Source organism: Artemia sp. Qi Xiang Cuo, chromosome 1, assembly GCF_049724085.1.
Source record: "Artemia sp. Qi Xiang Cuo chromosome 1, ASM4972408v1, whole genome shotgun sequence".
Lineage (NCBI taxonomy): Eukaryota > Metazoa > Arthropoda > Branchiopoda > Anostraca > Artemiidae > Artemia > Artemia sp. Qi Xiang Cuo.
In genome coordinates this window covers 84,498,372-84,514,021 of record NC_142794.1, presented here as the reverse complement: position 1 = coordinate 84,514,021, position 15,650 = coordinate 84,498,372, and the positions used below count along the sequence as shown (strand labels likewise).

The 15,650-nt window shown below is 35.8% G+C and overlaps 1 protein-coding gene across 1 annotated transcript in view; it reads right to left on the bottom strand.

The window, feature by feature from the left end:
* Positions 1 to 956: 956 nt before the first annotated feature.
* The window catches only part of U4-U6-60K (U4-U6 small nuclear riboprotein factor 60K), a 48,250-nt gene continuing 33,556 nt past the window's right edge, over positions 957 to 15,650 (bottom strand). Inside the window, exons 7-9 of the mRNA XM_089087490.1 lie at positions 9,333 to 9,548; positions 6,252 to 6,528; positions 957 to 1,151 (exon numbers count right to left, since the gene is read on the bottom strand). Coding sequence (XP_088943616.1) covers positions 1,008 to 1,151; positions 6,252 to 6,528; positions 9,333 to 9,548 — 637 coding nt within the window. The 3' untranslated portion in view covers positions 957 to 1,007. The remainder of the gene's footprint in view (positions 1,152 to 6,251; positions 6,529 to 9,332; positions 9,549 to 15,650) is intronic.

The following is a 15,650-nucleotide window of genomic DNA, read 5'->3' as shown; positions in this document are numbered from 1 at the left end:
ATTTCCTTTTTAACATTATGTTTTGTTAATTACAAAAGCACGTATATGTAGCGATTTCACTTGAAATAAGCCATAAGAAAATCTCTATGATGTTCCTGTGCCCGGTTAGCAGTAGAAAGAAAAAAAAGAATATAAAAGAGAGGACACATCAGTGCTAACAATGCAAAATAAGGTGATTTTACTTCTTGTTAAACCAGGAGAGAAATTTGCACTGACTCACCAAAGAAAATGGGGTCTCGTCCTTTGGTAAGTTTATTGATTTTTCCCTTCAATCCCAGATTGATAAATCTGAAACAGTTTAACAGCCTAGAAAATATTAGCCCCGTTTGAAAGAAAAAGAAAGAAGCTTGAGACGTCCCATAGCCATTTGTGGCTGGGGCTAAAATTGTATCTTTAACTAATAATCATTTAGTGTCGTAAATTCTTCTGACTGGCACGTACGTAATAATTTATTTTTCCAGTAGAGGGCATATTTTTCCTAACAGTAGGTAAGTCATATTATCTAAAAATTATTGAAAAACATTCACATTCTAGACGATTAAGTCCTCTTTCTACGCACCAAACATATGAAAGGAAATAACAATCTAACAAATTAGGTTACTTGATGTTCAAATTAGGTTACTTGATGTTCAAATTAGGTTACTTTCCTGAAGTACTTTTAGTGATCCCCCCCCTTGTAAAAAACCAAGTCTGCCACTACATATGTGAAGTTGTTGATCTTAAGAACATTGTCGAAAAAACGCAAAAGGTGAATTTTGGGTTCTGGGCCAAACGAACGCTTGCATTTTGCGACACAATATGAAACAACTTCCAAACCACCTGTTTGTGAACTGTTTTGAAGATTTTAATCTCGTCCTCTGCTGAGATGTATCCGTGCTTGCGCATTGACAGTTTAAAGAATGCCCAAGAATACACGCAATACATTAAATTTACTAGATTTGGGCATACACACGAACTCTACCAAAAATGGAAAAAATTTAATCAAACACAAATTCCAAAACAAAATCTCATTCAGGAGTCCAAAGTTTAAATGTTCTGTCAAACGATGAGGTGCATATCTGGCTACCATCAGGTGATATATCCAATCCCATGATCTTTCCATCGTGACCTTGTAGAGTTCGTAACGGTTGCCATGTATTTGCCGCCCATACCTGACAAAAATTAAACAGAAATAACAAGAAAAGTTAAACAGAAGGGAGTATAAGTGAGTGATTGACATTGGAAGAGGGAGGGAGAAAGAAATCGATAAAAAAGGGGAGAAATAAAGAGAAAGGGGGAGGAAGGGAGATAGAGGGGGAGAAACAACGAGAAAGAAAAATAATTAAAAATAGATAAAAAGAGAGATAGAGAATGAGGAAAACATCAACTTTAAAACCTTCATAAAATAAAGAAAATTTAGAAGCTTAAAAGTTCTCAGAAATTAAAAAGCAAAAAGGCTCTCTTTTTTATAAACACCTCGAAGCATCATTTCCCTCCCATGCTCTTGCAGATATACTGCAAAGTCTTCTCAACTCGGGGACGTGAGTAGTTCCCTAGCCTACTATTTTCATGTTGCTAATACCGTCTTTATCTTTCAACTAATATTACCAACAAACTAATTTTTAGAACAGTATAATAAATATATATAACATAAATAAATAATCAAGAAAGAAAACAACTAACTTCTTTAATATATTGTTCTCGGTATACTATTAGTCATCGATGGAGAAATGTAAAAGACAGTAAAAAAAATATACATTCGATAGAAGTAATTTAGTTCTTTCGCATTATTGACGTACCAGGGTTGTCTAAATAAATTCAAATGAATTTACTGAAAAAAATGTGCATTGTCAGTTTAATATACACATGTTGATATTTATTGCTTAAAATATTAATTAATTTTTGATTTCTTAAAGTTACAAAAATGAAAACATTTAAAAGAATTTTTTCAGTAAGGTAGAAATTATACTCTGGCTTTTAGAAGGCACATGGGTTTAGAACCCTACTCATATTAATTTCTGCTCGTTTTGAGTTTGACTCTGTTATTTATTTTAATTGCTGTTTGTTTCGGGTTTTATTTATTTATTGATACTGATTTGTGGTAGTTGTATGCTTGGTAAATATTTGATTCTATGTTTGTTCTTTTTTGAATGAATGAAGTTCTCTAATTTTTTTGAAAAACTTATTTTGTGGAAAAATTTTATTTTCAATTTATTTCTGTTCGTTTTATATTGACATACTCTTTTTCAGGGAAAAAGAATAAGCCTATTCTGAAGTTAAACAACCGTCCCTTCCATAAAAAAACCTTAAATACCCCCTGGGCATAACTTTCAACCCTTGCCCCTAATCTCTGGGGTTTGTTTCAACCCCAAAAACCTTGTTATATGATATTTAGACTATTTCGAATAGAATGACAATCCCAAATTTCTATTAGATGCATTTCGGGATAACACGATGTGTGTGTGTGGGGGGGGGGGGGATTAGCTGCCCTACGATCACTTTGACTCTTAAAAAGAGCACTAGAGCGTCATATTATCAATCCAATGAGCCCCCTTTGAAGTCTATATGACCATGCTTTCTATAAAAACATTTTATGCCCCCAGGGAATAACTTACAACCCTCGCCCTGAGGGCTGGGGGATTCGTTATCCTCGGAGACATATTTTCCAGACCTTTCAAATACGTTGATCAAAATTTTGATTTGAAGTGTTTGGGGAAATGATGGGCGTGGGGGGCATTTGCCCTCTGATCACTTTCGACTAATAATTTAAGCACTAGTTTTCTCAATTTCCAATCGAATGAGCCCTTTTTGAAGCTTCTACGACAAAAATTTCTATACGAACTGTATATGCCCCAAGGGCATAACTTACGACCTTGTCCTGAGGGCTATGGGGGGCGGGTTGTCATGCTCAAAGACATAATTTACAGACCTTTCAACTACGTTGAACAAAATGGCCATATCAAAATGTTGATCATAAATGCTTGGGGAAATGATAGGCGTGGGGGGTCGACTATTAAAAAGGGCAGAAGCCCTCTCACTTTCCAATCTAATGAGCCCTTTTTGAAATTTTTAAGACAACACTTTCTATAAGAACCTTATATGCCCCCAGGGCATAAATTTCAACCTTAGCCTTGAGGGATGTGGGGGGAGGGGGTTGTCATACTCAAAGACATAATTTCCGGACCCTTAAACTACGTCCAACAAAATGGCTATATCAAAATTTTGATCGAAAGTGTTTGGGGAAATAATGGACGTGGGGGGGGGGGTGGCATTCGCCCTCAGATCCCTTTGTCAAAATTTTCAAAATTTTGATTGAATGTGTTCGGGGAAATGGTAGGCGTGATAGGGGGTTAGTTAGCCTCCAACTGCATTTGATTATTAAAAAGAGCACTAGCCCTTTCAGTTTCCAATCAAATGAGCCCTTTTTTAAGTTTCTATTACATTAAAAGACGATCAGTAGAAGAACAAACCAGTGCATACATTGTACTTAGTTTATAGTAAAGAACGGGCTCTTAATCATGGTTTCAGCTGTAGCTGTAACATATTAAAGGGCAAACTGCAGCCTATATCAACCAAAAGCTACAAAACATGTTTTGAATAATAATGGTTACACCAGTTGGTGCAACCTATTTCGTAAAAGTGACTTAGGTCGCTTGGTAAAGCCCTACAGACATAAAAAAAAATAGAGTTCAGCTAAATAGCCATCAAGGGGGTCAAGGGTTAAACGCGCCAGGTTAGGCTGGATTGAGACTGTAAAATTACCTCTACGGATTTTTTTGGAATCTGGTATCTGGCAAAAGCAAAGGTGCGGATATATTTAATTTAAGACAAGTTTCTTTAATTAAAGACAGAACTGAATTCTGGAGAAGCTTAAATGGTATTTTTATGTTTGCGAGAATATTATCAATGCAATGCTGGTACTAGAGTATATCAACCTTTTTACATTCTACTACAGTACGCCATTTAGATTCTTGGGTTACCCATGCACAGTTAAATGGAGCCATCCGATCATTACCCTTTGTCTTTTCATACTAAAAGACAAAGGGTAATGATTGGATACTACAAAATCATTAAGTACGGTTATACTTACTGTATGACTAACAATATTACGGGAAACCAGCACGGGACCAAGGTTGGGATCAAATAAATTTCATGATTTTGCGACCATTTGTTTAGATATTCAATCTAGGTAAGAAAAAAGATCAAAATGATACAGAACAGATACATCAATCTTTACTAAATCAATGTCCCTGCGTTGAAAAAAAAATATATATATATATATAAATATATATATATATATATATATATATATATATATATATATATATATATATATATATATATATATATATATATATATATATATATATATATATGCCTCTCGTTTTCACTTATATCCATTTTGCGCCTCTCGTTTTCATTTATATCCATAGTTATATTATATAACCTAGCCCAGTTACTGATCCTTAGTGTTTCATGAGACGTAATCGACGTTAGTAGGATTACTACTTGAAACGGTCTTGATTAGTTGTTGGGTAAGTTGCACCTGATAACCAAGGAACATTCAGCATAACTCGGGATGCATAAACATAAGTTATATGCAGATACATAAGGTATATGTAGCAAAAAAGGACAACTAACCGCTTGTTTTATATGCACAACATGTGAGTTTATGAATGAAAGCGCCACCGCGCGGTGTTGCTGTATCTGAAACTCTAAAGTCCAAGACAAACGTTTTTTTTTTTTTCACAGATTTAAATCGGTGGACTATTTCAGAATTTTCAACTGTTTTTTTAACCCTTTGGGCCAAAGTTTTTGTTTTACGCCACATACTGGCAAAAACGTGTCACTTTGCTGTAGTACAGTGGTTTGTGCTATTCAAAAAGATCAATCAAAACTTTCCAAATCTTTTCTAATAAGCTTCTTCTCAATATTCAAGGGCGATTCGTTCAATAAAATAACTCTGAAAAACAATAATAAGAAAAAAATCAATTAACATCCATGATCATTTATTTTGGAAAAAAAAACTTCGCACTTTTACAGATAGGAGCATGAAGGCTCTAATAGTTCACAATGAACTTGAGGTTGTAGTTTTCATCAAAAATAACTCTCTCTTATGGGGGTGTTTTCCCACTTTTCCAAAATTCGGCGAATTTCCTCCGGCTTGTAACATTTTGTGAGTAACTTTAAACTTGATGGGTTTTATAAATTGGAATCACCATAAAACCAAATTCTTTTAATGTGTACATTGCTATCAAAACTTCTTTTTTAGAATGTTGATCACTATATCTTTAAACGAGCAATAATTGTGTATTTATGTATAAATTTTTCTCGATATCGGTTCCATATTGATTTTTTTTTTCTTTTTTTCTTTTTTTTTTAATTGGTATTCTGGGATTTTCTGGCCTGCAAAACCGATCTAGATAGGTCACGAGTTCAAAAGAATAGCTACAAGAAAACCTGACAAGAGAACGGCCCAAAAAATACAAATTTGCAATTATTAGAAATGGTGATTCGTTGGGAAAAAAAAAATTGTCCAACTACCTGAACTACCAAACGTGATAAATCCAAGAGAACAACCCTAATAACGTAAGTTCACAATGGGTGAAAATAAACGGCCTGGACCAACAAATGGGACTAGACCAATTCGGGCAGCCAAAGCAAAGGGTATTGACAAATTGTCTGAGATAATGAAAATCCGAAATGAAGAAGAAATAAAAATTGGGCTAGAAGACTTGCAACCATGAGTATCAGAACGAATTAAAAACAAAAGTGAAGAACAAGGACACTTGCGGTTAGAGGACAACCGACAGCGAGAATCAGAACGTGTCAAAAATTGAAGACACTTGCGGTTAAAAGATATGCAATAGCGATTACCAGAAAGAGTCAAAAATGGAAGTGAAGAAGAGAGAAATATTAGGTTAGAAGAACAACGTCTTGCATGTATTTACTATTATTATAAAATCTGATTTTTAATTAAAATATACAACTAAAGTCCAGACAATAAAGCAAAATAAAATTAAAAAATATTTATAAGAACGAATTGAATGCATGTAATAATAGAATGTGCATGTAATAGATAAAACACACGAAATGTATAGAATAAAAATTCTATTTTGACGAAAGTATTTTCTCTTTTTTTATCTTCAGCTCAAACTAAAGTAAATTTCTCTTGCCAATTTTTCTGTTTGCCTTTAAATTACTAACGCTCAAAAGTTAGAATGTTCAAGGTAAATCATTGAACAAGAATGATTATATAATTAATAACGCACCTTTGCCGTGTTATCATAGGAGCTTGTAACAAGGAATTGTCCATGATTCTTCTCAAATTTGACACCAGACACAAGGTTTGTGTGCGATGGGATAGTATACAGCACATCTCGTCTTCTCAAATCCCATATTTTTGTAGAGTGATCCTCACTGCCGGAGGCAATATGATAACCATTGGGGGAGAAATCTACAGCTAAAATCCCCTTCAGGTGCCCTTCCATGAACATTACACATCGACCTGTACGCAAGTCCCAAACTCTTCCAAAGCTATCAAGACCCCTAAAAAGGATTATCAATGATATGTAAAATTAGGTAAGTAGGGAGGTTTTTGGTATTCGGAATTCGATCTGGAATTTGATCCCTTTCAGAAGTTATGCAAGCTTCCTTATACTAATAAGCTATATTATGTGTGGTCGAACTTAATAAAATTTACGAATCCAGCACCAGCACAAAAAAGATTTTTTTGATGGGTACATTGCTCCCTACCGTCCACTATTTGAACTCTCAGTTAGTATTGCCATGGTTAGTTCTTTATTTACGATACATTATCGTATTGGTAATAAATTATTTACTCGGGTCCCAGACAGGGTTGCCAACTGTCGACGTCTTAAAACAGCGCAAATTAAGGCCAGAAAAGAGTGATTTTTGCTACAAAAAACAGTGCATTTCACGCGAAATAAGTGCAAGTTGGCAGTCCTGTTCCTTGGGTTAAATGCTCTTACGACGAATAGGTAAAATATTGACGTTTAAAGAGAATGAAAACTGCAACCAAAAAGAGTTATTTTCACTCTTCCGCATCCCCTCTGAGGTAAAAAAGAGTGCATTTCACACGAAAAGTGTTCAAGTTGGCAACCCTGGTCCCAGCAAGTCTATCCTTTTGTTACCACCCACTCATTCCCTTTTTGGAGTTAAAATTAATTAATTGCAGAAGGTTTTTTTCTTCAAAGATACATAAAGTTTGACATTAAAACTCAAAACTATAAAGAATCTTCAACAAACGAATCAGCAGCAATGGTATTAGCGACAGTACCTAGTTTCCAAGGAAATTCCTTTTATAATACTCGGTGGGAACTCCAGAAATGAAAAAAAAGCATGGCAGGTAAAAATACCTGAGTTGAAGTTTTCAAAGTTTACAATTTCTTAGATCATACTAGCTTTCCATGAAAATATAGAGAGAAAAACGGGTATAATATTTAAACAAAGCAGGGGAATAAAACAGAAAAAAAGGAAAACCAATAATAAAGATCCGAATACTTCGAACTTGATGTTCAGGAGCCTTTATCAACGTGAAAAAAAAAGAGTGAAGCTAAATTAAACACAACATACAAAGAAAAAAAATTAAAACAAAACTCGTATCTTAATAATTTCCAAATATCACTACAAATAGCCTGAATAAGCAAGAAATGACAAACAAATTGTCCCTGGCACAACAGATTGTCTTTTGCATAATTTAAATTGGGTAGAAATCTTAATGATTTTCAAAAATTACTGCAATCATTGCAAAAACCCTGAACAAGCAACACAGAAATTACAGCGAAATATAATAAAAATATATATACTTCAATCACTACCAAATTGAAATTATACGAGAGACCATCTGATGCACCAGAGACAGTCTGTTTTTCACGTCAGTGTTGGTTATTCAGACTATTTGCAGTAATTGTAGTAATATTTAAAAATCAGATCAACGGGACAAAATATGGTTAAATGCTCTGGATGGGGTAGCTTATTAAGATTATCAAGAGTAATTATGTTTTAGTTTTTTTTTTTTTACTGTTTACTCTGACCAATTACACACTCTTACACAGTTACATTTGACTGGATTCAGCTACGAACGTAGCAGCAGAGTTTATCTTTATATTTTATCTTGATTTGTTATTAAAAAAGAAATTTTAAATGACTATTTTTTTTGGGGGGGGGGGTAGCAGCAAGCCACTCCTTTCTACCATGATACAGAGGCTTTTTTGCGTGGCGCTAGATCATCTGTACTTCACAATTGTTCCTCTAAATAAAGGCCCTTTCCTTCAGGAATCTGCGACCAAGCCAATTTTTCCCATTGCTGGAATAAGATTTATAACCACTAAGACATGACCACATGTCGATAGACCCCGTATGGTCCACATCATAGGGGTCTTCCGCCTCCTCTTCCTATATTTATAACCCCCAATCGAGGGTACTCGGGATTCTATTATACGTCTCCAAGGGGTTGGGTCCCCTTGGTCTGCGCCTACATGAATATGGAGGTACCCTACCCATGTAAAGGATGTCCCCCTATCTAGAAGCCCTGAATGAGACTAAGCAGAGTCAGCTACTAAAAACGCAGGGCATTCTCTTATTTACCAAATATGTAAAACCTTGTTATTGTATTCTGGGCATGTCCTAGTCCTTCAAAATATCCTGCGTTTTCAGTATTTTTTAAATTTATTATTTCTTACTTATTATTGCAATTTATTATTATCATAGTTAAACACCTTTATTTTTTAATATTTATTAGCCCTGGAAGTTTAACTTAATACCTTTACTTGTTCCTAAGATAATCCAGATACATACAGTATCTTTTGATTTAGTTCAACATTACCCTTAATATTCCAAAGTTTCACCTTAATACCCTTAGCCTTTTCGGACACACACAGGACAAGATACCCCCCCCCCCCCCTTTCCAAACAATAAATCCTATGTGTAAACAATGCAAATTACACAATTTACAACCCTTGCCCCAAGGGATGCGGAAGGTCTTGTCATCCCTGGAGGCATAGTTATTGGACCCTTTAACTATTTTAGCCAAATGGCTTTATGAAAATTTTTATCTTATTTATTTGCGAGGAGAGTAGCTTAAAACGGTATGAAAGGGCTGCTGGTTACCCTCCAATCACTTGCCTCCATGGACGACACGAGAATTAAAATGTAAGCCAGTAACAAATGTGAAAATCCACATAACAAAGCTTTCTGTATATAGTAAAATAATAGTTTCGTCCATATTATTTTTCTTTTAGAAGAGCAAATTGACAAAGATGATGTCAAACTTTTGAAATCACTCGCCTCGTAATTTTTAACGTTTCACCCAACTAAACTCCGTCACTTACCCTGTCACTGCAAGTGATCCATCTGGATGGTATGCAATACAATAAACAGGCCCTGAATGCCCCTCTTGATGCAATACTTCTTCAAGCTGTACTAAATCCCACATCCGCCAGGATGAAACATGCACACACGTTGCAAGAAAACGACCGGAAGGGTGGAATTTAACTCGTGACACTCGAAAGGGCGCACTTCCTTCTATATTTGCTATAGGCTCATCACTGAAAAATTATTAACTAAATAAAAATATATCAGTAGTTTACGAAAATAAATGAATTAGATTTATTTAGTATAAAAATTAAATTACTAAGGAAACAAAATCAAATCTACCTGACAAAACATTGATATTCTCTCCATTATTCAAGGACATGAATTTAAACCAAACGTATAGAGTTTTCAAAGAAAAGTAAAGAGTATTTAGGGCAGTAAAGTATTTCTGCCCAAAAATGGGCAGAAATAAAGTCAAATAATCTGCCAAGCATAAAACTACCAAAAATCACTATCAAATCACTATGAACTCAAAACGAGAAAAATTAACATTACTAGGGCTGACAAACCCCATGCCTTCTCAAGACCAGAACATAATTTAGGCTTTACTGAAAAAAAAAAAAAAAAAAAAAAAAATGACCGTGGATTGTCAGTTCAATATACCTATACTGATGTTTATTCCTTAAAATAAAAAAAGGGTAAACAAAAGTGATTAAAAAAAAAGTTTTTTACTTATTTAAGTAAAAAAACGTGAACGCTTGGATGATTACTTGATTTCATTTCTGCCCGTTTTTGGCTTAATGGAGCTCTTTATTTTTCTTTGAAAAACTTGTTTTGTGGAAAAAGTTTTTTTTAAATGAATTTCTGTTCGTTTTTTATTGACAAAGTTATTTTCATGAAAAAAAAATATACCTTTTCGTTTTTTTTCTATAAGAATCTATAGTTTGGCATAATTGCGGGGGTTTGACATTCCCAATATCCCTAGAGAAATAGTTGCTGGACCGTTTTACTATGCTGAACAAAGTAGTAGCCTCAAAATTTTGACTAGATGTGTTTGGGAAATAAATTGGCTTGAGAGACGGGCTGATTGCCCTCAAATCTCTTTTTACTCTTAGAAAAGACACTAGAACTTTTGATTTTGAATCGAAGTAGCTTGTTTAAATGTTTCAATGATATTTCTAGCTATTATAGAATGGTGCTTCCTACGATATTGCTTATATGCCTTTTTGAAAACCTGCATGTATACAGTTGTTTCGTTTAATTGGAATGCCTCCTAAGCACTTCCTAGAAGTTTCACCTTAATACTCTTGGTGTCATTAGTTACAGTAACTGCAGTTGTAGTGCTAAAAGTATACACTTAGTGCCTTCTGGTTAATTCAAAATCCCCCACAACTTACTCTTAAGGATCTAAATGATACAAGTTGTTCTTGAGATATTGCTTTGTCACCTTTTTGGAAGTTCACATGATCATAGTTCGTTTGGATTTAGCTCAATGTTCACCTAAATATTACTTATATTTGATTACTGAAGACATTGTTATGTTCTCTTTGGACTATTGGCTACAACATGGCTATCTCACAATTTCGATCGAATGTATTTGGGGAAAATAGCATATCAGGGGGGAAATGCTATTTTCTCTCCATCAAGGTTGACCCTTAGAATGGATCTAGAACTATGCATTTCAAATCAAATGAGCCTCCTCTAAATTTCACAAGACCACCTCTTCCTAAAAACCTTACACCCACAAGGGCAAAATTGAACAACCTTATCCCCATACTCTGGGGGGTTATACGAACCCCAAAGACCGGGTTATGGGACCTTTGGACTGTTTTTGGACAAATAGTTACCTTATAATTTCTATCGGATGCATTTGGGGAAAATATGACGGGGGGCTGCGGTATAGCTGCCCACCGATAAATTTGACTCTTAAAAATGGATCTTCAACTTCCGATTTCCAATCCGATGAGCCTCCTCCGAAGTTTATACGACTACCGTTTCCTTAGAAACCTTAAATGCCCTCGGGGCATACCTTACAACCCTTGCCCTGAGGACTGTGAGGAGGTTCTCATCCTCAAAGACATAATTTCTGGACTTTTAAACTACGTCAAACAAAATAACTCCAATCACTTTTGACTATTAAAGAGGGGACTAGCCCTCTCAATTACCAACCGACTAAGCGCTTTTCGAAGTGTCTACGACAACAATTGGCCATCTTAAAATTTCTATCAGATGCGTTTCGAGAGAATGCAACGTATGTCTGTGTGTTTGGTATTTGCCTTCTGATCACCTTGACTCTTGAAAAAACACTATAACTAACACCATAACTTAAAAAAGCACTATAACTGGTTGCCCTCAATGAGCTCTTTTTGAAGTTCCTATGACATTTCTTTCGATAAGAAGTGTCCTGGTCTAAAAAACATAACAATATATTGGGCCCACTTCGCTCTTTATTTAGGCAGCGCTATCGCGCTGCTTATGATATTTTGTCTTGAGATTTCAATTATACAGTATTGAAAGTGCCGATTAGACCAGGTAAGCCCCCCCCCCTTAAAATTCAGCCTATGGGAACCCATGCATGAGAGTTAACCGCTCTAATCCCTTGATAATGCCAAAATGTTTCCTTAAATCCTGAGCCCATTTCCTTAATCCTATCTCTCCTGAAATATGAGTGTCCTCCTTTAAATTACTTGGCGCCACAATTTCTACGAATTTAAAGTGAGGCGTCCATGTGAAATACTCCATCAATAAAATTAATGCATCTATCTTCCTCCACAAGCTTCCGAATAAATTTTTTCACCCCCCTCCCAGCCCTTTAAGAAGTTATACTTCCTTTGTCCGCCCCTGCTCGAATACACTTGTCTAGTTTCGTATCCTGGAATTTCCAGGGAAGAGTCACATAAAATTGAATCTACGTAGAAAAAAATACTGGGAATAATTTTCAAAAAAGGTTAGATCCGGGATGTTTTGCCTCCATTTCTCTATGAATACAACGACAAACCCTCACACGGAACATGTTTTTTTTTTTCGGAGAAAAGACACTCGCCGCCCAGAACCCACCCTTCTAGGGCCATTTCTCAGCATGTTCCTGCCTTGTTTCCCGTTCGATGCTGTATGCCCAGATATGAAAAAAAAAATATTGTCCCTTTCATTAAAGAAAAAAAATCCCACTCTTTTCTCCCTTTTATTATTTGGGGCTGGTGCTGCTCAAGTTTTGCATTTGTTCGCTGGTTTTTTCGCCTCTTTTTTCTTTTTCTTTTTTCAATGTCTGATTTTTATCTTTTTAACTTTTTCTGGCATTTCCCAGTTTTACTAATTGACTAACAAATTATTTTAATTTAAACAATTCCCATTACAGCATTTTTTTTCGCCAGTTTTTTAGTTTTCATGTTTTTTTTTAATGATTTTCCGTTTGTCACGTTTTACTTATGGACTTCAAAATTCAAATTCAGCCCTTCATTGCTTGTGATGGCAATTTTGGGTAATAAATATTTTTTTCTATGTTTACGCCAATAAGTGTAAGTAAAATCTCATAGTTCTCAATTGCAAGGAGTTTTGGAAATGATTTCCGTCGACAGGATTTAATTTTTAGTGCACTCCACTTTATGTTTTGTATTTAAACAGGCTTAAACATTCTCATACAGCTATTAGAAGTCTTCCAGCATTCTCGGGTATACTCGGCAAGCTCCTACTAACAGAACAAATCGTCCGATGTGATTGATTTTGGGAGTAATCTAATCAAAGTTTGTGGCTAGGGGCAATGCGCTCCACTTCATATTTTCTAAACTATTTTTGTTTACCCGTTACGTGGACTGTTTTCGGATTTTTCTGTATTCGAAACTTGGTTAATAATACACCGCAAGAGAATTGTCTGGAATCCTCTGAGGAATCCCAAAATATTAAGCCAACGGATGAAGAAGGTTAAGATGAATTTCTTGATTCTGTGTTTGAAAATTCCTTAAGTGTAGATATCTTTCCTAACTCATCCAAGTATTGATGGGAGTCACTCGGAAGACGAAGTGCAGCAAATGCCATTTTTAAGCATTTTGCTCAACCATTAAAAAAGCAGCAGAATTACTCGTGAGCCTTAAGGTCTCCTTGGTATGAAAGCCTTAAGGTTCCTCTTGATATGAAATTACGTTGAAATATTATATTGGAAATAATTAAGGCTGCAAAAAGGGTATGGAGCTTTTGGGAAAACTTTTCACATTCAACAGTGGAAATGATCCTAATATCTTGCTTTTTCACCCAATCACTTGATTGCAGTATACGGTTTTGTTAAAGTAATTGCTCTCTTTTGGGACATCAGGATGCTACTAAGTGCCTCTTCATACCCAACAGCGAGTCGACCATATGCAATCCTAAATGGGATTGATTTTTTTTGTAATACTATTGCAAATGATGCTCCCTTTACGGAGTCCCTTAATGAAATCATAGCCGTGGAGGCAAGGAAGAATTTCATGACGAACCAACATTCTGAGCATGCTCTTTCCCATAAGGTATCATATCTATATCCTTTTATATTTGAAAGGTTGTCACTTTTGGATTGCCGAATGGTCTGACAATCTCTGTTGCCTTTACAGCAAAATGTGGTATATCTTAGCGAGATCTCCAAGAGAGCCCGCTCTAACTTGCTTTCGTACAGCTGAAGTTCCGAAGGTTACGGTCGAATCCAGTAAGAACATTTGTTGCACTTATTTTGGATACAACCAGCTCCTTACTTATCACACTCCTACAGCGTCAGAAGTTGTTACGAACAACTTTTACCAGGAGTAAGTCACAGTCCATGTTTCACAGCGATGTAGAAACAACAATCAGGTAAATTTTATGTTTTACGTGAATTGCTTAACCTTGTTTAAGTGAATAGGATGGATTCCAAGCATCAGGGTTTAGCAACTGAAGTGACTGAGCATCAGGTAACTGCCACTTGCTTCGCAAAAATTGCACAAAAATAGCTTAACAAAAATAATAGTATGTTTTTTGGGAAAGAAGTGGAAAAAATAAACGAAAAGGGGCATAATATGAAAAAGATAAGTTGCGAGACTTGTAGGTTGCAATACTTGTAGGTTATGAGGTTGTTTGGTAGGTTTTCCATCCATTTATTAGAAGAACTATTCTACTTTGCGCCAAAAGCGTCATACTAGCAAAGAGTTTCTCTTCAAAGTCCCACTGCCAGAGCAGAGTGCTAAAAGTGTTACCGAAGTCCCTTCTTTGGTACGAAAAGTTTGGTTCAATCCCGTTTTCTAGGGTTATAAAGAGAGAAAGGTTGAGATGGATAGGAAACGTTCTGCAGATGTAGAATGACGGATTGAAAAAGATTGGCCAACCGTCTAGGGCTAAACAGAAAGCAGGTCGTATGCGAATGGGGTGAAAGGATCTCATAAAAAAAGATTTCAAGAAAGTGAGAGCTTCCTGGGACGGTGTAAAGAGGGTAACTTTGATTATATTAGGATGGAGAAGGCGTGTACGTAGCTGCGTTGGCCTCAGGTGACTTGGTGCTGCTGCCAGTTGTTAGTAGTAGTAGTCGAGTTACAGTCAACCTCGTGTGTTTTACACTCCCTAATCACAGCTACTCTGATTGATCCAATTTCAAAGTCCAGTCGACCTGCCAACTATGCCAACTAAGTGGAGTTTTTTTTTGTACAAAGACGGTCCTTGGAAATTTAAAAAAAGACTCCGTTTAACTTCTTCTGATAGTTGTGCCTCAAAACCTGAGAAATATCTAAACGAGGAAGAAATAAACTGTTCAGACCTTGTCAGGTCTACAGTGCAAATCACGGATAGCTTGTTCCGATTTCCTCTTTAAGTTTTCCCTTATCGCTTACTCAGTGCACTACACTTTTTCTTCCGGATCCGTACCTTATAATACTGTGTATATCATTTTAGGCCACGACTTATTTTCATAGCGGCTTGACCCAGAGAAATAGAAAAATGCGTTCTGCTCTTTGATCATCGTTGACTTAAGTTAGACTAAAGTCAAGCGTCTAACCTTCCGTAATCACAGCTGCTCAATGCTGTGTATACCATCTCAGGCCTCTAATTATTTCCAGAACGTCTTGACTCAGGAAAATCAAGGAGAACATTCTACTCTTTGACTATCTTTGGCTATATTTGAACTAAAGTCAACTTCAAGTGTTTTACCTTCTGTAGTTACAACCACTCTGATTTTTTCACAGATATTCAATACTGTATGTATCATCTTAGGCCTCGAGTTATTTCCAGAACGTCTTGACTCAGAAAAGTCAAGAAGAACGTTCTACTCTTTGACTATCTTTGGCTGTAATAGAACTAAAGTCAACTTCAAGTGTTTTACCTTCTGTAGTAACACCCACTCTGAT